A 22317-nucleotide genomic window follows, 5' to 3' on the forward strand; every position below is an offset into this window, starting at 1 on the left:
TTCACCGTTTAGTGAAAGGATATTTAATAATGGGGAATCCAAATTGAGTGAAAACTGCATTAACTTTGGTGAAGAGCGGCAAGCGTTTGGTTCATTTAATGGGATATTCTAGACCAGGTTTCTGAACCGTGTCAGGTCCATGACCCCACTACTGCTGTGGGTTGATTGACGTGATGTCACTGGTTTTTTATACAGCCCAATATCGCACATTTCCCAAACTGTACAGCAGGGGTGTCAAACATACGGCCCGCGGGCCGGACCCGGCCCGCCACGTCATTTTATGTGGCCCGCGAATCCGCCAGCAAAAAAAAAAAAAAAATTTTTTTTTTTTTTTTTTTTTTACAAAAATTTAAAGTTAGATGTGAAAATAAAAATATCCCCATGGTCGAAATTATGAGATAGAAAGTCGAAGTGATGAGATGGCATGTTGTCTGTGTGTCGACATTAAAACTATCACAACAGGTGGACAGGAGATGCAACAGCCCATAAAGAGGATTTCCAACAAGTTTCTCAACATGCGTACTTCTCTGTACTGAAACGTCATCAGTCTCAGCCCAAGTACTGTTCCAATTCAAAGTTCACATCGAGCCAAGCACGGCCCTAATGCCCGGATGTGGCTCGCTCTGCCCATTTTACCCGGGATGCATCGGAGGTGACTTGTCTGTACTTGGGACAGCCAAATATCCCAGAATGCATTTTGCACCAGCAACAGGAAACAATGGCGGAGGAGAAATCACACAACTGGAAGTACGTGTTGTGGAAGTCACAGATATCCCGGGAAACTAAACTAACTATGTTAGGAGTACCGTAGTTACATTTACACCGTCTTACATTTACAACCGGCCCTTTGAGGGCGACCGTGATGCTGATGTGGCCCCAGAGTGAAAATGAGTTTGACACCCCTGCTGTACAGCATTACAACCCCCTCAGTAGACCTTGATGTGTTTGTTTTCTGACCTGAGAGTTGAGTGTTTCCTGCAAACTGAGCCACTGATGGCTGAGCTGACCCTGCTCCTCTGCAAACAGGTTGTGCTCCCGGCGCCTCCTCTGGCCGTCCTCCGTACTGCACGTCTGTAACGGCTGGCTCACATAGGCCAGTGTGGCCTGATGCGCCGACATCTCTGTCAGACACTCCTGTAAAAATAAATAAAAAGTCGAGTTAAACGAGCCTTCGAGCAGGGAATCAAGATTGCACTTAAATGAGTGCACTAACAGCGTCCCACCACCAACACGTCAGTAATCAGGACACAAGAGCAGAACGCTGCTCGTCCATCACTCAGCTCTGCTCTACCTTGCAGTACTTCAGCAGCTGACTCTGATCAGCGTTGGAGGAGGTTCGGTTGGCTCTGCTGCGATGCTCCTCCAGACCGGACTCAGCAACTTCCAGCCAGACCTGCAGCTCCAGCAGCGCCCCCTGCTGGGTCATCGTCTGCATCCATCGCTGAGGAGGAGGAGGCAAAAAATGACACTTTCTGCTTTTTCTGCCCTTGTGGTAAAACATCATTCCAGTCTGATGGAGCCTGTAAGCTGGAGGAGGATTCACTAAATGGAATCACGTTACTGGTCTGTAAATGGCTGTGCTCTGAGGTAAAGATCAGATGTTTGATACGCAGGAGTCTGGGCTGGCTTTCAAATTGAAAGCTGAAGATATGTCTTTACTTTGACCTTTAAGATGAATATAGGAGGTGAGTCAGCGGACAAAAGAGTGGGTGAGGGAGGGGAGAGGAAATACTATGAATCAGAAAAGTAGACAGAAAACAGAAGTGAGGAACGGAAAATAAGGAATAAGAGCAGGAAGACAGGATGAGGGGGAAATGAGGAGGAGGGAGAGAGAAGGAATAGAACAGAATAGAGAGGAGACCCGGACAGACGGACAGAGGACAGAGGAGAATGGTTTCACACCAATACGCGTGAGAAGAGTCCTCATGAAGGCATTGTGCTGCCCGGCGGGGATGTTTAAAACTAATTGGTGACAAAAAGACTGCAGCGAGGTTTCTGAAATACCAAACCGCTCCACACTGTACATGCGGCCGTGGAGACGCAAACACCGGGACGCATTTTGATATTTAGAAACACATAAGGACACAAATCTCCATTCCACATGTCATTTTCATTAAAATAATAATACGAGGCGGCACTTTTGGGCCTCCGTAACAAAGCGCACGTCGAGTCTTTCTGACCTCATGCAGAGCTTGTTGGACGACTGGAACATCGGCCAGCAGACTGCACCAGTCCAGCTCCATCTGTCTGAGCTGGGAGCGGACGGAGCAGAGACCTGGAGGGTCTGGAGGCTCCTGGTCCTCCTCCCTCAGCTCAACCAGCCGGGTTCCAGCACAGGCAGCAGCCACCTTCAGCTCAGATTTGGCCTCCAACTCTTTGGTCAAAGTCTAAAAATAGAAATGTTTGGTTATATTCTGTTCCCCACAATCGCGAAAATGACCAGACTCTACTCACTGTTCAGCTTCTACAAACGGATTTATTGTTTTTAAGTTGGACATTTTGACATTTGCAATTACAGGCGAGTGGTCAAGAACAGCACACACGTTCAGTGTGTAGAGATCGCGACTACACACTAGTTTAAAGGTTGACTGACATTAAAGCTAGATGGTCTAATTCTACACACAGAAAACCTCCGGATATTAAGATTAGGCTTTGACGCATCCAGTCGTTGGAGCTAAAGAACTTCCCTCTGGTGAAGTGAAAGGAAAAAAGATGAATCATTGAATTAAAGTGGAAATGTAGCGATGTTTCGAGATGTGTGCAGGTTTGAATGAGTGACATCTGGTCTGACCAATGAGCCTCCAGCTGCTGCTCACCACAGACTGGAGGTAGCGGTCACGCCTCTGTTCAGCGTCCGTCTCCTCCTCAGCTGAAGCGCAGAGCCGACTGCATCCGTCAATGAGCTCTCTGGCTCCGCCCATCCAGTCTGCCAGCACAGCGGTGTCACGAGAAAACCTGTTCATTGGTGGACAATAGCACATCTGCCTTAATAACGTGCAATCTGAATATGTTTTATTTATTATCTTATTCATATTTATTTGTAACAATAATATAATATATGGGATATATATATAAATAGCCCATATGTATGCAATATCATATGTATGCAATATCTCAACTTATTGAGTCCAAACAAGTATGTTTGTCTGTGTCTCGTCTCCCACCTGCTCCTCAGCTTCCTGTTCCTCTCCTCATTGGTGCGTTTGAGCTCCGCCTTCTTCTGCAGGGCTCTCCATCGGGCCTCCAGCTCGCTGGTGGACACGCCCACCCCTCCACAGCCGGCCACCTGCAGCCAGAGCCCCGCCTCCAGCACCCGGCTGAACCGCGCCGTGTTCCCCTCCAGAGCGCCACGCTGCTCCCGTCAGAAAGACAAAAACCGTATAAACGCTGATTGGCTTTCTTTTCTTTTTTTGAGAGTTCGATGACAGCTTAGCTGAGAGACAGCTAGCCTACTGTAGCTCTGGTGTCTTCACCTCCTTCACTACACACACACACACACTTTGTTGACCACTGAGCGAGTTGCAGCCATTGCAGCTGAATGAGACACATTTCCAATTCCACAGCAGAGCCACAGAGACCATGGACCAAAATGAATTCTAGTTAGTCTCCGCTCTGCTAATAACTCACATCAAAGCCCAGGAACATCGTGTGCCCCTACAGACAACAAGCCATTCGCTTGTACTTAATTGAGCCAATTAGGTTTTGAGTGCAATGCACAAAGTAGAGCATGGAGAGCGCGCCCAACCGTCTCCAAATGAGCAGGACGGAACATTGCAAAAAAAAAACATTGCTCCGTCCTCCAGTCGGCTGCTTGTTGGTGAATGAAAGTCATACCCAGACAGAAAGAACATCAGTATTAACAATAATAAAAGTGACCTGGTAGAGAGAGAGCTTCTCTGGGACGTGCATCTTGGGAAATGAAGCCTCATTGGCTCTCAGCAGGGAGTCTGACCAGGCGCTGTCCTCCTCCCACTGTGACCACACCTGAGACAGACGGAGAGAGACGATGACGGTCAGGAGAGACGTCTCTGTCTCTTCAAATCAATTCTGCGAGTGCTTTTTAACGATTCTTCTAATTCTATATAAAAGCTGCTCCTGTTCCCTGATTAAATGCTCGTGTCTGCAAAATATAACTGTGTTGAACAGATTTCTCTTGGCTGATGAATCAGAAGACTATATTTTGATGATCCAGAGCAGAAGTGGTAACATTGATGTCCATCATGCTCTCTTAGAAACCTTTCAAATGTCACAGTAACACAATGAAGAGTTTACAGCCATGCTAGCCACCTCGGAGATGATGCTAAAGCGTGCACTGCGTAGATCATCTTCTGTTGCTTTCTTTCATTCTTACCTCCTCGTCAAACAGATAAACTGCCCGTCATGCACTACCTGTATTGTTTCCTGCATCCTGGTCCCTTTCTCCAGTCCGTGCTGCTGCAGTCGGGCCTCCTCGTCCTGCAGGCCCGTCACTACAGCCTCCCACCTCTGGAGGGCGCTCTGTGGGACTCTCTGGGTCAGCTGCTGTAGGATCTTCAAATGATGGCCCAGGAACTGGAAGAACTTCTGATAACAGAGAGGGTACGTGACGTTAAAGGATTATGTTTAGCGAACAAAGCAACTGTGTTCTGTATTCCACAGGCAGTACCGTGTGACCGCTGAGCTGCTGCTGGAGCTGAGCTCTGCTGTGCAGCTCGGTGTCGGGCCGCTGGGCGAGGCGTTCGGAGCCCAGAGCCAGCAGCTCCTCCAGGCTGTAAACCAGCCGCTCGTACTGCTGCTGCAGCTCCACGCTGGTCTTCAGCTCCTCACAGCGGGAGCGAACACCACCCAGAGAACCGTCCATCTCCCCCTGCACATAGGAGGCAAACACAGATTTAAACACGCACCTCAATCACACAGTTATTGAGGATTATCTTTCGGGAGGAAGCTTCCCAAATGTCCCGATATGACGTTTAGCCGTGAGCTCACCTGCAGCTGCGAGGCCTGCTGGATGATGGAGGGAGGCAGGTGGCGTCGGTCAGCCTCCTCCAGCAGGGAGCTCACCTGCTCCACCTGCTGCTGCAGAGACTCCTGCATGTCAACCAAAGCCTGGGCACACACACAATGACCAATAACATCTTTATGATGTTGACTGACTAACGGTATCGGAAGGCAAAATGTGGTTTAACGTAATTTTAATCTTGCAGCTTATATTATTTAGCTGCTGCCTATTTGCAGGTAAGAAGCATGTCGAGCAGACCGCTCAGAATGCAGCTGGTTGAAGTGAAACACCTCCCTGGAAACAGTACCTGCAGCTGTTTGTTACGGTCCAGGGTTCCACTGAACTCATGGGTGATCTGGTGACCCGTCGCCTGGTTAGAAGTGAAGGCTGCATGCAACTCATTTAGTAGTATCTGTTGGTTAAACACACAACGCTGGTTCTTCAAACTGGTCATGCAAACGACAAGTGTTTGATTTTTGAATCAACAGGAAAAGGATATTTCTGCATTTCAAAAGTTTACATATAAATATGTTAGACCGGTTATAAGATTCATCAGGTGGAGGAACTGACTTATAAATGATACGACAACTCACAGAGAGACACACAAGAACACAGTTTAAGAATGGACTGATTGCAGTATTTCAGGGTGTGTGTGTGTGTGTCATCATAAGTGACCTGCTGCTCCGTCAGCTCCTCCTGCAGGTCTGTGAGCTGCTTCTCTCTGCTGGTCAGCGCAGACCGGACCACAGGAAGCACTCGACACAGATCATCCACACACTGCTGAGCACACTCTGAGCCCAGGACACGGCTGACCTCTGACCCCTGAGAGGCCAGCTCACTGCCAAGGGTAGCCAGCTCTGCAGACAGAGTCTGAAAAGGAGCACAAGGAAGTCCTTAATAGAGTTTGATTGTGGCATTGTCGTCCTTTGGGTCACAACAAAATGTAACAATGAACTTTCATGAAGTGAGAACACACGGTGAAGGGGTTAAAGTTGTAAGACAAACACACGGACAACTATCAGACCAGAAACCACCGCGGTAGAGACCTGTCAATCACCGGGTAGCCCCGCCCTTTTGACTTGACGATGGCGTTAAATGAAACGTTCGTGATCAGAAGGAAGAACAAAGTCTTTTTATGAGATATTTCACACAAAGGAAAACAAATGAACCTCATGGTGGCACTGGAGAATAAGGTCAAGGGATCACCAAAGTCAGTGTGACGCATCCTCTGGGGACCATGAATGTCCGTTCAACTTTTTGTAGTTGCTAAAATATTTCAGTCTGGACCGAAGTAGTGGACCACCCTCTCATTTAAAGTGAGATGAACCCAAAAGGATTGTTTTGGTGAGTCCCACCTGCAGCAGCCTCCGCTCTGTGTCCCCCTCATGGGTCGTCACAGCAGGCGAGTGCAGCAGGCTGTTGATGGAGGACAGGGACAGGGACGTCCCACGCAGGACATCAAACAAACCCTCGTCCAGTGTCTGACGGGAGCTGTCCACGCGGGAGGCCTGAAGACGGAGAGGTGAGTCAAACTATTAACAAAAACAAACTGTCAGCAGATGAAGTGCAACCACGCAAGTCGTGAGTCAGTCAGTCAGTATCTAGTGTCGTTAGGAACGAAGAGGAAGAGGCTTCATCAGTCCGCCGTCACTCTCCTCTTCCTGTCTTTCGTGTTGCTTGTTTCCTGCTCTTCTTTGGCGTAAAGTGTGATGTCAGAATGTGTTTCCCGTGGCGAGCGATACAAAATAAAAACATGCTGGAGATTCCATCTTTTATTCTAATCAAACAAAGAAATGTAGGTTTTTGAAAATCTATCTAAAAACTGGAGAGTTAGTTGTGTTTTGTAGAAGCAGCACTTTTCTGACCTCAACGCCTCGGTGATTCACTAAAGAATATAAAAACTCATATCAATCACCACGTCTGATTCGTTGGGTTGAGGTTCAATTCCTCATCTTCCAAAATGTCTCTTTATGGTTTCAGACAGTGGAACTCTTTATTCAGTGTCATACTGTATATCGAGACATTTAATCGCCAGAAATAAGGATGAATGTGATGAGAATTCTTCACTTGGGTCTTTTTTGGCTTTTTCATTTTTCCACCAGATTGAGAAGGTCCTCATGTTTGCCCTGTGCTTTTAAAGGGATGCACAAGGGTTCATAATGTAGGCGACTAATCATCGAGGGGCCCCCCCCTCGCATTGATCTCAGGCCTGTTGGGGGCGTCCCAGCATACATCCTGTCCTGCCAACGAGCCCGTACCCGATCCAGCGGCTCTGCGGCTGTGACTCCCAGCTCTCTCAGACGGCTGATGTGGGTTTGGAGCTCTTTCATGGTCTGTGCGCCAATCATGCGTCCTGCTGTTCCATCACTACGCCTCGTAGATGAGTCTGTCACCTTCAGAGAGAAAGAGACGGAGAGCGAGAGAAGAAGACACACGACTCCCATCAGGCCCTGCAGGACTCCCCATCACACCAAAGACACAACAAAGTGCCTTCTGCTCAAAGAAGGTGATAATCAAGCACGCGAGAGCACAGATTTTTTCTTTTGTATTTCGAAAAAAAAAGCGATAATCAAGCACTTCAGCTCTCACAACGAAGGCCTTTACCTCGGAGGGAGGAAGCAGCCGGCTCTCCTCCAGAGCCAGCAGCCGGCTGTGAAGGCCGGCCCACTTCTTGTGAGCGGAGTCCTCCTCCGCATCGGCCTCAGCAGGAGGCGACCTGCAGGGAGGGAGACGAGGCTGGAAATGAACTCTTCTTCTTGCTTTCTCTGCTTGATGTCTATTATCAGCTCTTATGTCTGCTCTTCTTATATTTTGTGTTATTTTCATAATTCGACTGCAGCCTTATTCGGCCCTGAATATAAATACTTACACTCATTTCTAAAAGTGAAATTATTTTCATAGAATGATATTTAAAGTCTCAATAGAAGCACGTGTTAAAGTTCAGATATATTATTGTGTCGGGAATATAAAACAAACTAAAATATAAAATGTATCTTTTACCCTCTATAATATACACTTCGACCAAATATACATAAAATAACAATGTGACGGTACGGTGCGTTACCGTGACGACAGCTGGCCGCGGTGCTCTGCTCCCTGGCTGTGGAGGAGAGTCCTGCTGCCCTGCCTGGCGATGGCCCGAGTCAGTCCTCTCTGTTCAGTCAGCTCCAGCTCCAGCTCCTGCACAACAACAACAACAACAACAACAACAACAACAACAACAACAACAACGAGGAGGAGGAGGAGGAGGACGACTTTAGTCAGAATGGAAGAAGTATTTAACTTCATACACGTCAATAATACAAGTACAAGTCACTGAACACGTTCTGTAAGTAGAATCAGGAAAATAATGTAAAGTTAAAACTGTGACTGTTATAAATGATCATTTTAGATTATTTCTACTCATGTATTATTTTGGTTGAGGCTCGTTTTTAATTATTAACTGTTGATTTGTTTCATTGTGGATTAATCTGCCGATTCATTTCTCCATAAGTCGATGAAGCGTTTGTTTTGAAAATGGAGAGAAATGACGTCTCACTTACTCAGAAAGTGACATTATATTAAAAAATAAATACATTTATTAAAATAGCTTTTCATGTTTTGTGTGCAGAAATCTTAGTTTGTAAAGTAAGTGAAGCCGTCACACAAATGTCGTGAAGCATCTGAGATGCAGTGACGTAAAAGTAGAAAGCGGCCTGAAAAAGAAAAGACTCGAGTGAAGTACAAGCACTTTAAGTACAGTACTCGAGTAATGTACTTCGTCACATTCCACTACTTCATATAGTTTAATGTACTCCTGATTCCTTAGTTTCCTAACTTACATATGTGTATGTATAAGTTAGATACGTATATTTAAATATGTAGTTCATGAGTCAACAGGTTTAAGTTTGGATTATTTTGGGCTTTGCTAGATGTGACAGTGGAAGAGAAAGTCCAACTTCCAGCGCCTGAATATCAGTAAAGATCAATGCAGTGGTTTTCTTTCAGCCTTTTTTTAAAGATCTAATGTTGTGGAGAGCTTACATGTGTCTTCATTCATTCTCAGTGTATTGGAGGGTTTTAGTGTCTCATGTTGGTCTAACAAAGCTTGAGCGGGATTGATATTGTCAAATATAAAGATAAGACATTGATGTATTGACATCGACTTCAGTGTTGCACAATAATCCCACAGCTCCCATCAGTGGAAACCCGTTAACGGAGCTGTCAGTGGAGGCCGCTACCTTCTGCTGCTGCAGGCTGCTCTGTCTGAGCAGCTGGTTTCTGGGGGAGGAGAAGATCTCCTGAACGCTGCTGCTGCGCCTCAACTGAGAGCGACGCTCTGGACGAGGAGCCGACGCCTGAGGAGGGACGAGTGAAGAGGAGACACAGGGAGATGCGTTACGTCTTTGGTAGATTGAGGAAGTGAAAACAAACACCCGATCATGTTCATCTTTGTTCCCACGACAGATGAAGACTACTCGACCTACTCGACCTACTCGACCTACTCGACCTCTGTGTGTACCTGTTCCTGAGGCGCTCTCCTCTCCTCTCCCCGTCGGTCCTGCAGCAGCTGTTGGAACGACACCAGATTGGTCTTCAGCAGCTCCAGTTTGGAGGAGAGCAGCTCGGCCGCCTCGTCCTGCTGCCGGTCGGCTGGATGACCGATCGCCGACAGGCCGGAAACCCTCTGCTCGATCTCCAGGAACATCTCCTACAACACACACACACACACACACACACACACGCACACGTCAAATCCTTCACTCTTTGAACAACAATGTATGTGCTGAGCAGGTCGCACTGAGAGGCAAGTGATAGAAAAACAAACTCTTGGGATCTGAACTTTCGGTGAATTCAGTAGAAATCTACAGACAAAGTGAAATAAAGACCTGAACGGGTGTTTGGGATCTGAAAGAAGACAAAATAAACCGAATGAATCGGTGCATGTTTGTCCCTGTGCTGCTTGAATAAACTTCTTCTGCTTTGGGATTATCAGAAAAGAAGAAATGTTTGTTGTAGCTCATGAAAGGTTGACGCTGGACAGCAGAAGCAACAAAGTGTTGACGGACAGATACGCCGAGTCAGATATTGGAGAGGAATTGTCCATCGGTGTTAAAAGTGACTTTGGGAGCAGAGGTCTGCCGTCTGTTTTCATCTGTTGATTTTGTCGTCACGGAGCGTTGGCAGAGACATTTGATTGGTCGATTTCTCAGATCTTTGACAGTTTGGTCTCCACCTCTGCAACAACGCTGCGCCCTCAATGCAAACAGCAGCAGCGGAGCTTCAGTGCTGGTTCACCTGTGAACCCAACAATCATTTGTTCTGTGGGCTGATGGTAAACACAGTGAACACTGTGGGTCACTTCACTGAAGCGTTACTCTACCATACGTCAAAGAGTTCACAGAGAGTGGATTCTAAAAGGTCTGATGTTTGAGTTCATGTTTAGTGAGACGCTTGTTCACTTTTCCTTTCACAAGCAGACTCAAAGCAACCTTAGAGGCAATACAACGGGAGCAGCTGAGGGTCAGGGTTCATCTGGGTATCATGTCGTGTCAATGCTCTGCTGACATCTCACGTTGAAATCATGTCACGGAATTGAGAGCAATTTGAATGTATTTCTAAAAGGCTATTATGAAAAAAGTAACAATAAAGACTTGACGTGGTACAAAGCTAAATACAGCTCGTTGCCCATTCTGAGCAATAAGGAAGCACCAACATATGAATATGACACGCGTTTCATTATCGTGTTGTCAGCGCTGAGACAGTAACACCCAGCAGCTGCTGGAGGAAGCGTCCGGTCATGAATGTGTTCAACTGGAACCGACTGACCTTTGACCCGTCGGTGACCAGAGCCACACGTGTCCTCAGGTCTTACATCACACGCGAGACACGGGAATAACATTCTGACCTCCGAGCTGCAAAAACCTCATTTTGCACGATGCGAAACAGTCGGCAATCATTTGGAAACGATCCATGAGTCATATTTTGCTCTAGACACGACATTGTGCAACTTGAAATGTTAGTCACATGACTCGCCCAGCGACCCGGGGCTGTTGCTATTCTTAGCTGCTTGGTGCAACAGTAGCAGCATTAGTGTTGATCTGAACAAGTTAAACTTGAAGTATGCCTCGCAGGTGACTTTTAATTGCTCTTTGTACTCTGTTAGCCAACGATGTACCATTACTGTGATTATGATACAGGACTCGGATCCAACCGCAGGACGACCCTCTCTACCCCGTGAACCACGGCCGCCCCATGACGAGACAATGTCCCTTCTTCAGGCCTTAAACATGCAACACTACAACCAAGAAAGACATCCGTCTTCTGCCTGTGACGAGCCGTCTCACGTTTCATTTTGAGGCTTCACGAGCCAAAAAGGTTGAAGAGGGTATTTTCCTCGGTAAGAGCGCCGTGATATTAAAAGTGTGCTCATTAAATTGATGTCAATTCCTAAGCAGACATTTAATCTTGTCAAAATGTCATCAATAAGAACCAATTTATTTTTATCACACAGCAGCTCAGGAAGCAGGGATTTGGTGATTGGCAAGGGGAACGATTTAAAATCAGAAAAGACGGGATATGCTGACATCACTTCTATACTTCTATGCTGCTCTTCCTGGAGTTAATATATAACAACAATAAAGATAAAGAAAAATGACACAGTCATTAATGGAACAATTAAGATCGAATGAACCAAAAATAAACAAAATAAATAAAGTGACTCTTCAAAAGAAATCGTTAAAAAAACAATGAAAACAACAGATAATATTTAAAAAGTTCAAACCTTAACAACTGAAACAAAAATCTGTGAGACATCTAAATAAGACCGTTACCGAGACATCTCACAGCTCCTCAGCCTCAGTGAACCAGCTGGACCTGACTGTGGACCTTTGACCTGAGAGTCCCCTGGTGGGCGGGGCTTACCTGGCAGGTGAGGAGCTGCTGCTCCACGTTGTCCTGCATGGCGGACGAGCCAGCGGCTCCGCCGGCTACCGGGCTCCTCCGGGCTTCCTGCAGCCACAGCTCCAGCTGGCCGACCCTCTGCAGGCACACGTGGAGGCCGCCTTCTCGGGGGCGGGGCCCGAGCCGGGGCTCCTCCGGGGCCTGGGACACAAACACAAGCACACACCCGGCTGAACCTCTGCGCGCCAGGGTCGCAGGCAGAGAGCTGCAGCTTTAAGTTGTAGCTCTAATATTGATCCAGACAGATCAGTCAGCATGCTTCTCACACTTAACTTCAGCCTCTTTCCTCTGCCTGGTTCTCTCTCTCGCTCAGGTCCCCCCCCCCCTATCTGCTCCACCCACCTGTGGCAGAAACCACTTCCTGGTTTCCTGGCAGGGCTCCAGTGACAGCGACTCTTTGTCACCGGGAGAGAGAGGCCTCAGGCTGCAGGGGTGGAGCTGAGACTCACCGCACAAACACTTCTCTGCTTCCTCCTCAAACTGTTTATAGCTGCCAATCATCTAGAGGTCCTTTTCTTTCAACTTTTTAAAGAGTGAATTATGAGCATTTTGCACGATGCAAGTTGAAAAACTCTCATCAAATGTACATCCAGTTGACCAGCGAACAAGTGAGGATTTGAGGTGAACGCCAAGAGTCAACAAATGTGCTTTCACTCAAACAAACATTCTTTGACGTCACTGAAGACTAATGTGAATATTCACAGCGCGCCATTCGTTCCTGTTGTCTCTACTAAGTATACATTCAGAGGGAATAGTTGTACTAACTTCAGGTTAATGGTGCATCACGTCATTTAGAAAGTCATGAGAGGAGGAAAGGATTGTGGTGATCCATCTTTAAAAGTCTGCTCGACGTAGTTTTCTTCGAGCAGCTGAGATGTGGCGCTGCCAGCAAATCGTTCTGTGTTCCTCACATTAAAATTGTGTGAAACAGGAAAAAATAAAACTCACCTGGAAAAAAACTTGAATGCTTTGTGTCCTATTAATGGAGAGGTGGTGCACTTTAGCCTCTAGTGGCCAAAACAAGTCTGACAACGACCAACAGTGGTCCTCACTAAAACGGTCACCTGACAAAAGTTGTTTCACAGATGGAAGAAATAGAAACTTAGAAAATGTTCATTGTTTTCACCTGTTCTTAAGAGTACAAATGACTTAATTTCGGTTCCAAAATAAGTATTTTAAAAGTCCAAAGTAGTCATTTTAACTTACAAATCAATTTCTAGATTTTATTAGATTTTTTAAAGTGCTCCTCTTCTAAATTCTGTAAATGCAACAAAAATGCATTGAAGGTAAATGCAAGTGATGGAAATAGAGCATTCACCGGCTTTGATGGTGCAACCGTTGTATTATTGGTGAAACATAAAGATCAGGTGCTTATTTTGTCATTTCATTGGAGTCCACCAGTGAGTTATTTATGTGCAACCAGGTCCCGACTGTGCGTCCCGCTCCTGCTCGGTCAGGAGGACGACGGTGCTTCCTGCTTGTGTGTCGCACTGAAACCGTGGCGCTGAGTGTGATCTTTTATTTATTTCTATTCTCTTACCAAAGCAGCTGCAGGACGCCGGCCCTCAGCGTCGTCCTGATGCTGCAGCCTGGCCGTGCAGGTGGGGGAGGCTGCAGGCTCCGAGGCCTCTGCTCGCTCTGCTGGTGTTATATGTGGCTGAGATGTTGCGTATGCATGCAGTGCTGCTGCTGTTACTAGAGGACTTCTGGGTTTTACCAGAACTTCTCCAGATGTTGGCAGGATTGGCCGCATACCGCTGTCCACCTCACTGCTTTCTGGTCCTCCAGCTGTTACAGCTGTGACTCCCTCACTCGGTGTGTGCGAGTCCGTAGTGAGTGTGTTTTGTGCAGGTGTGTGTGCTCTCTGTGTGTACACTGTCCTCAGCCCCTCTGGGTCGTCCCCCCTCCATGCAAGCCCCCTCTGTCCCTTCATGAGCTCCTGACACAAGAGAAAGAGAGACGGAGGAGTGGATCACTGCTGCGGGTTTATTTGTGTTTGTGCTCTTGTTTGGCTATGTAGATAGAATGGAAAGACAAAAGTGGAACAATGTACAAAGTACAGCACATGCCATGTAACGTAAGGCATCTCAGTACCGCTGCTTCCAGGTGAAAACCTTGTATTATTACTTTTCTTGGGTTGATATTGATGAAATGATAAATAAACCTTAAAATTATTTGCACAAGAGCAAGAAAAACAATATCATTTGTATTGTTATTTGAGTATAATCACTCCAATTAAGTATTGCTAAACTAAAAGAATTTGGAGCTACATGGTTTTCATCTGTTAACAGCTGCGTGTTAATCAGTCATCATGTCAAACCAGTGCATCTTCATGGCCAACAGTCATCTAAGAGAAGGCAACTTTCTTTAAGTATAAAATCTGCGCTGTGGAGAATGAAAGTAAATCCTCTGATTCATAACAAAGCGGGGTTCTCTCTCCCACTGCCAGGCAATGACTGAGCAATTTAATCAATAAACTCGGTAGACAACAATTTATTATCATGTTCAGTTTATGGAAATTCAAATGGCAGATGCGTGGAGGCAAGCAACTTTTATTGTAACAAATAGCGCTCTGCATTCGCTGGTAAATGAGCTCAGATGGCAAATGAAAGGTCAACAATCAAAGAGGTAAAACTCGTTCAAATCACCATTCATCACAAAATGTGCCTTTTATAAAAAACATTTTAACCCATCAGAGTTAAGGTCCATGCTAAAGCTTATTAGAGACCAAAAACCTTCCACCAGACATGCTGACTGGCCCCAGTCTGCTGTAAAATAGAAACCCAGACAACCACTTCCCACACAGCTTCAAACACAATGCGCTTTGTCATGTTGACCCACATGAAGGATGAAGCTCAGGAAGCCTTCAAGTGAACACACGTTATTTAGGACTAAGTCATCTTTGGCACACATCTGATGAGCTTTATTTCCTTAGTGCAGTAAGACACACTGATTCAAATGTAAAAACTGTTGGAGGCCAATATCTAGAATACCTCTGCCATGTGAATGCACTGAGGGTTCAGACATTTCAAGAGGAACCTGAAGGACTAGACTCTGTGCTAGAATGTTTCAGGTGCTCTAGACTTGGTTCTAGGAAAAAGAGGGTTCTAGGTTTGGTTCCAGAAGGTGATGAGTTTGGTTGTAGAGAAAACGGTTCAAGAAAAAAAAATGAAGGACTTGTTCTACAAGGATTCTAGACAGTAGTAGAAAACGAGGATCTAGGTTTGGTTCTAGAACATGCGAGGAGTTCGGAGGTTTGGTTGTGGAAGGAAGGAAGGATCGGTTCTAGGAAGACATTACTGGACATGTTGAGCTCTAGAGTTGAGTGTAGAAGAAGGGCGTATAGACTTTGGCCTAGAAGAATGTGGGAATCCCACAATAAGTACTGTAGGAGTTCTTGTTCTAGAAGACTCTAAATGAAGTCCTGAAATCTAGAGTTCTTTGGGAGTTATATGGCTGGCTCTAAGATCCTTTGGAGATCTACAGGTTGTTCTGTTACTAGAGAACTGAGCTTTAGACTTGTGTCTCGGAGAAGTGGTAATTCTAGACCTGGATCTATCTCTACTTTGGTTTCTTGTAGAAGAAAGGGGATTCTTAAGTGTCCTCTTTGGTATTCTAGGGGACATCTATGCATAATTCAAGAGGCATTTAAAGATTGGTTCTAGATAAAGGTGGGAGATCTAAGATAGGTTGTAAACATTGGTGTTCTAGAGTTGGTTCTAGAAGGAATGGCAGGTCTGAACACATGGGGATCCTAGGGTAGCTTCTAGATAAGGTTGTAGGCTCTAGGATTGGTTTCAGAATGAATAAATGGGAGTTTGTTTGATTGGATCTAGAGAAACACATTTTAAAAAAAGCATCTGATTCTAGAAGAAGCAGTGGAATCTGCGCTTGCTTCTAGAGGGTGGCCTTTCTGCACTCAGCTCTTCAAGAAGCTGAAAGTCAAATGCTTTGAACAAGAAGAAGTTTCTAGAGATGCAAGTTCTAGATTCTAGGAGACTACACAGCTCTGCTGGGGCGCAGAGTTGGCTTTGGAGACTTTAACGGTGGAGGCTGCAGTGTTTACCATGCTCTCAGGCAGGGACTGAGTTGTGACTGTGCCCGGGGGGTTTGATAAAGCTTCAGATGAACTTGCTTCAGTGGGGCCCTCAACATCCTGAAGAGAACATGAGGCAGGGTTAGAAGATCAGTCAGGTCAGTCAGTTAAACACGAGGATCATCTAGTCTTCAGGGTTACCACCAGATATGGATTCACACAGTTATACACTCTGTTAAGGAATTATATTACATCATGTTATTGACAGTTATGTTGTATAATCTTCTGTACTGAAAAACTAATTCAATGGCTCTCATTGGTAGTTTTGTAACACGTGATATTTGCTCCTTTTGTTGGTGCTGATCCGATCTGTGACTCTGATCTTTGATCTGAACCGTGAGACTCAAGACCCGTTGCTCCACTATTGGGTAGGATTTGGTGCTCTAGTGAGCATATGTGGCAACATGGCGGTGTGTGTGGACTGAGTCAATATAAAGCAGTGTGTGTGTTCATGGCGATGAAGGAACAACACTGAGTTTCAATAGCTTTTAGATTATAGCGGAGCTCTATAGAATATCAGGCTAGAATCTTTACTCGGATCAATTCATTGTTGGTTTTGGTCTGTTGAAAAGATTTGTTACCAATATGAAAACATAATATCACCAGAGTTCTCCTATTAAAAGTTGAGTTACCTTTCTATCTTCTCCAGTCTGTCCAGTGCTCTGTCCAGTGGCACCTCCAGTCTCTTCTGGTACCTAACACCAACAACGACATATATTCAAAGTTGATACAAACAACCACAGCGATATGCTTCATGGCTGAAAGAGAGAAAGATGTTGGTGACATTTTACGAGTTAAAATGATTCATTTACTCTGCAGTGCCACAAATTACAACCACTGTTCAACACTGCTCTCTAGAGGCAGAACAACATCCAGAGAGACGTGTGCAGGGAGGTGCAGCTGATGTGCTGAGCAGGGAGATGGTAGTAGAGGTGAGGGAAGCAACAGATGTAGGACAGAGACAGAACAAATGGATGAAAGTGTTTGTTTCTTTTCCACAGCAGCTCTAGATCTTTGTTACCTCTGGCGAAGCGGCCAGGAAAGCATCCCAGAGCCACCACCAAACACCTCCTCCACCTCCTTCCACTCTCTGCTCCTCACTCCCTGATCTCTCTGTGGCTCCGTCAGCCTGGAGCCCGACGGGACGCTCCCTCTGCTGACACGGAAACACGCTCATGTGCAGAGTCACAGGGCAGGAGGTCAACAGTGAGCTGCTGCTGCTAATAACTGCTGTCGATTACGTTACAACTGAAGCTTCACCGCCTCTGAAGAGAGGTTGTGAGGGTTCGGGAGATTTAAACAAATGCAGATCAAGAAACTATTACAAAATAAATCCTAACACTGAAAAATAACGAAACAAAATTGAAGGTGTGCAACATTGTGTTATGAACTACTGCATTGTTTTCAATGCAATAAATCAACTTGAGCATCCCATGAACTCCCTCACAGTGTTACAGTTCAACGGAACAACATCTAAACACTTTGCACTTAGTTTGAAATCATTTTGCTCTAAATTCAGCCGAAAATATTTGGTCTCAACTAGAATCTCACGATTAATGTCTTTCTGCTCGTAAAGTCCACAGAACACCACGGACTGCACCTCTCGCTGCACAGACTCATTTCTAAAGGTGCTCCGATGTTTTTGGGGGACACACGATCACGGGTCTATTTGACGCCCTCTGGTTATCATGTTGCATTATTTATTCATGCAACTATTCTTAATAGCATTGTATAGCTGTTTGTTTATTGGCAGTCAAGAAATGCAACATATTCTCCTCTCTGTCACAACTCATTTTAGCGTCACATGGAGAAATTGTCTCACGTTGTTCTGCGTACTCTGATCGGCCTTTTTTCTCTTTTGTTTTAAGTCTGTTTGTTGTTTTTATGTGAAACTCTTTATGCTGCCGTCTTGCCCAGGCCTCCCTTATAGACCTCAGTGGGATGCGTCCTGGCAAAATAAAAGCAAAATAGAAATCGATTGAAAATTGTCCGATCGATCGGAGCACCCTGAACAATGTGCAACAGAAAGAACACAGCGGTATTGAGCATGCAGAGGGGAACACACACCATTTACAGTTTGTGAAATAACTTTGTTTAAAAGACATGGACGGATGGGTTAGCGGGCATGTTAGTCTCAATCCCTCCACACTGTGTTCCACCATCAGAGAGGCACATTCCAACATGGAATCACAGGTCTTCTTTCACCGTGATGCTTGGTGGCACTAAGTCTTAGCAGAACAAAGTGCTTCACAGAAGCAGAAGCGTGGCGCTGTGGCTTCCTTACCTGAGTGCTGCCAGGTGTCCAGGACTGTCTCTGCTCCGGTGAGGACCGCTCCACAGTCAGCAGCGACGCTCCGGATCCCGTCAGTACGTCCTCTTTAACGTGGACAACTGTGATGTGTCCCTGCTCCACGTCTTCCTTCTGAGAAAGCGCACAAAGTGCAGCTTTTGTTAAATTGCTTCTCTCTTGTTTTAGACAACAATCCACTCAATCTTTACAGAGAGAACAGTTATTGCTGCTCTATCAACGCTCTGGATTAACGACTAAAGCAGTCGTTGTACTTTGGATAACACTAACTCATTAAAAAAAGTGACGTTGATATTTCCCCTCAAACACTGACAACATTTACAACTTTTTAAAATGGAAAGTGAAGTAAACTCACCTCGGCCTCCGCTAAAGCGGATTTGAGGAGTGGCGGTTGAGAGGGCTTGTGCTGAGCTGACGGAGCTTTGGATTGGACCGGAGTCGCAGGCTGCTGGAAGAACAGAGCAGGGACTTTCTACAAGAGGAGTAGAGCAGAGGGTTCAGTGAAGGCCACTTCTAGTTTACTAACTGACTGATTCACTGACTGACTGACCTTCTCCAGTTCCAGCAGATGAGTCTGGAGCTGGTCCACGATAGTGAAGACAACCAAAGTCTCCTCAGCCTTCTCTGGAAGACAAAGGCCTGGTTTGCACTTCTGGATCTCAGCTATGGTCCTCCTCATGGACTGGATCTTCTGCTCGATGACCTGCGCACATAACAAGGGCCTTCAGAAAAACAGATGCTGGACAAAAACCTCAGAAACTCGCCTTTGACTGACTCTGGAGTTGGAAATCGCTTTATCAGTTTCAATCACAACCACATTGATATAAAAGGAGCCGCTCAGATGAAAAGGATGTTTCCTTCGCCGTGTCTCACCTTGAGGCCTTCTTCTCTGGGGCTGGGGAAAGTCTCTGGAGACGATAATGCGGTCTTGACCTCAGCCACATCGTTCTCCATCCGTCTGACTTCACTCTCAATGGCTTCCACCTCCTAGACAGCGATCCATACATTTGACCATTTCCAAAACAGAGAAGCACACGAGCAGAGGGCTTCAGCAACACATCAAAGAGGATTCAGATAATAATAAAAAAGGATAAAGAGGACGACTCACAGCAGCAGCGTGGCCCAGGTGAGACAGAGGAGCGGTGAAGCCGTCTTGAACGATGGCCACTTGGTGATCGGCTTCGTCCAGCTGCTCCTGGAGAGTTGTGACGTCGCAAACCTGAGACATTTCCTTCAGGATGGAGCCGAAGCCCTGCAGCGTGGTTCGGATCTGTGCCGAGTCGTCCAGCACCATCTGCAACGCAAGACAAACGCCTTTCAGTTCCGAGCCATCGAGAAGTATTTTGATTCCTTTATGCTCCTGCAGAATGCGCTGCATAGAGTAGCTTAGAAACAGAGTGAAGTAAAAGGTGGAGCACCGACCTGCAGAGTGTGAACATGGCTGCTCAGACACTTGGCGGTGGTGTAGGTGCAGGGGGTAGCGAGCCACGACTTGGCCTCGGTCATCCAGCTCTTAGAGCTGCTGATCATCTCCTGATGCTGCTGAAGCCACGTGTGGATCTGACCACCAACACAAAACAGACTTTAAAACCTTCATCGAGAACACACGTTTATTATCGATGACTTGGGAGTTTGATCAGATAAAACACCTTCAATGATCGTTTTCATCACAGAAACAAATATATAAATAAGCACAGGAAACATTCAGTGTTGGATTCATTTTCATGGACACTTCTTAGAAAGCTTCTGGCGGTCTTAGCGTTAGATGGTCTGCTAACGAGTGCTGATGGAAGAACATGAGTGATACTAAACATCAGATGTTAGCCCGTAGAAACATGAAAGGCACAGTTCTGGGATGCGTGATTTAAGATTGAAGCAACAATGGATACACACATTTGTTGTTTGACACCAAACAAATCTGCAGACTTGACAGCCTGTAATTATGACTCGGAAGTCTTAAGCAGGGAATTAGAAGGGTAACATTAAACACAAGCGGTGTAAGATGTGAAGAAAAGAGGACTGATGGGATATGAGGGGCCTTCTGACCTTGCTGATGAGGGTGGTCCTCTGCTCCGCCTGTTTGGCCAGAAGGGAGTGCTGCTGCTGGACCTCCACAAGTCTCTCGGTGAGGATCAGCACCTCCTCCGGGTTCTCCAAGTCCTGCATGTCCACCTCCATCGCCGCCACACACGAGTGCCACACGTCCAGCTCATCCCACGCACGCTGAGCGCAGACACACGTCAAGATTCATTTCAAGTAACGAGGAAAACCTTCAAGCGCTTAAACAGCATTCAGATTCTGAGTTTTATGTGGAAAACTTGAGTTGTGCTTCAGAAAAGGAACCTTTCTTGCAGCACATTTTATTGTGAGAGAAGGCAGAATTTACTTCATTTCAGACTGAAAATACAGATCTGAAATACAAGCAAACTGCATTGGGAGAGACTTCGGGTATTATCGTGACGGTATGAATGACTAACAGCCTGAGGAAGTGAGTCTACGTCAACAAGGTGCAGGTCCCTTATGTAACGTTCCTATTTGTTCTTGACAAAGCCCCAAAATACACGACAAACCAAATTGAAATCTTTCCTGCTTTGTAAAACTATCAGGACTAAGTTGAAGTGGTTTCATGCCCTTCCAAATGACCGAATGCAGAACTAACATTGCTCATCCTTTGAGAAAGCTTTGCTATGCAGCTTTCCAAGACTTAAACGCCAGCATCTGAAAGCAAAGTTTGTCCCGACCACTTAATTATCTGCCTGATTTCTACACATCACTGGTGGTTTCATTCTCTTATCTGAAAGAAGGGACACGTCAGCGACCCACCTTCTGGGTGTCCTTAGCTCGAGCCACGTTGGGACTTCTCTGTTCCAGTCTTTTCTGAACCGACGTCAGGCCGGCCTGGATCTCAGACAGCTTGGCCCCCAGCCGGTAGACGGGGCCGCTCTTCTCCACAGCCTCCCCCACCTGACGGACGAATCGAGCACAAGCGTCAGCAAATACAGGAGGACAGCAGCTTTTGTTTTAGTCGTCGGGTCTGCAGAGCTCTGACACGTGATCATCCTGTCTACACTGTTTAAATGCATGTATGTTAATGGTCAGTTTATTGAGTGTCCAGCATTATGAACAACATCTGGATGTAATTATCTTTCACTTCAAGTTGAATTTTTAAGGATTTTCTACGCCGGGATGTTTTTCTTTCTTAGTCATTTCTGAGCCGTTGATCCCATCAGATCATTGGTTCCAGCTACCACCAGTATAACATTAACAACAAGTACCTCGTGCAGTGGTTCACATGTGTAACACCTCTCCCTGTCTTATCTCTAGCTCCTCCCTGTACATCTCTGTTTTTGTGATTCATCGTGTTGTGTATATTGCTAAAATCTATTCTCCTCGTGTACCTTGACTTCTACTTGCTGCAGCGACTGAGTGACCTCCTGCATGTGGCCGTCGATCTCCACCGGGACCGGCGTGTCCATGTCGGAGTACTTCATCTTCAGGCTCTCCATGATGCGCTGCAGCAAAGCCTTCTGGTTACACAGCTGGCTGTGAACCTCCTGAAACCAGACAGAGAGAAGACTTGTGTTGAACACAGGAAACATAAAAACCAGATGAGTCTGAAGTCTGAATCTCAATATTTACTGGTTTTCTTTGTGAGAGTTTGCAAAGTGAGAAAATAGATTCTGGTAATCCATATTTGGATGTAAATCACCTTTTAAGAACAGGTGAACAAAAGGTTGCTGATGTTTTTTTTATCTGAGAGAAAAGTGGGGAAATAAAGTTTTGGCGCATCGTTTTCTTGTTTGCCAGGAGTTTTAATTTCTTCATAAAACACAAAGTACATATATTGTGTGTTAGAAAGTTATGTAAATATAACATGAATGCTTTTAGTTAAAAGAGTTGTGGCTAAAATGAGTACTACAACACTCACGAAGAAATGTATCCCGACAAAACTTTGTGTCAAATGTAAAGAACTTCAAAAGATTCAAACGCGTA

General features: G+C 45.8%; 1 protein-coding gene across 9 annotated transcripts in view; it reads right to left on the reverse strand.

Moving 5' to 3' along the window:
- syne2b (spectrin repeat containing, nuclear envelope 2b) overlaps positions 1-22317 on the reverse strand; it is an 80527-nt gene that overhangs the window by 29878 nt on the left and 28332 nt on the right. For 4 of the 9 annotated variants that reach the window (XM_079286857.1, XM_079286854.1, XM_079286856.1 and 1 more), the window contains exons 11-40: positions 21723-21878; positions 21148-21288; positions 20371-20547; positions 19747-19884; positions 19433-19618; positions 19198-19311; positions 18875-19027; positions 18680-18796; positions 18301-18438; positions 17038-17172; positions 16649-16711; positions 15987-16076; positions 11882-12061; positions 9480-9668; positions 9199-9315; positions 8043-8158; positions 7583-7694; positions 7237-7371; positions 6334-6486; positions 5654-5848; positions 5286-5390; positions 4966-5085; positions 4646-4846; positions 4390-4563; positions 3877-3984; positions 3165-3352; positions 2817-2955; positions 2181-2387; positions 1292-1441; positions 958-1134 (exon numbers count right to left, since the gene is read on the reverse strand). In XM_079286857.1, coding sequence (XP_079142983.1) covers positions 958-1134; positions 1292-1441; positions 2181-2387; positions 2817-2955; positions 3165-3352; positions 3877-3984; positions 4390-4563; positions 4646-4846; positions 4966-5085; positions 5286-5390; positions 5654-5848; positions 6334-6486; positions 7237-7371; positions 7583-7694; positions 8043-8158; positions 9199-9315; positions 9480-9668; positions 11882-12061; positions 15987-16076; positions 16649-16711; positions 17038-17172; positions 18301-18438; positions 18680-18796; positions 18875-19027; positions 19198-19311; positions 19433-19618; positions 19747-19884; positions 20371-20547; positions 21148-21288; positions 21723-21878 — 4374 coding nt within the window. The remainder of the gene's footprint in view (positions 1-957; positions 1135-1291; positions 1442-2180; positions 2388-2816; positions 2956-3164; positions 3353-3876; positions 3985-4389; positions 4564-4645; positions 4847-4965; positions 5086-5285; positions 5391-5653; positions 5849-6333; positions 6487-7236; positions 7372-7582; positions 7695-8042; positions 8159-9198; positions 9316-9479; positions 9669-11881; positions 12062-15986; positions 16077-16648; positions 16712-17037; positions 17173-18300; positions 18439-18679; positions 18797-18874; positions 19028-19197; positions 19312-19432; positions 19619-19746; positions 19885-20370; positions 20548-21147; positions 21289-21722; positions 21879-22317) is intronic. The other 5 variants (XM_079286855.1, XM_079286860.1, XM_079286858.1 and 2 more) reach the window with 5 other exon arrangements.

Source organism: Melanostigma gelatinosum, assembly GCF_949748355.1.
Source record: "Melanostigma gelatinosum genome assembly, chromosome: 16".
Taxonomy (NCBI): domain Eukaryota; kingdom Metazoa; phylum Chordata; class Actinopteri; order Perciformes; family Zoarcidae; genus Melanostigma; species Melanostigma gelatinosum.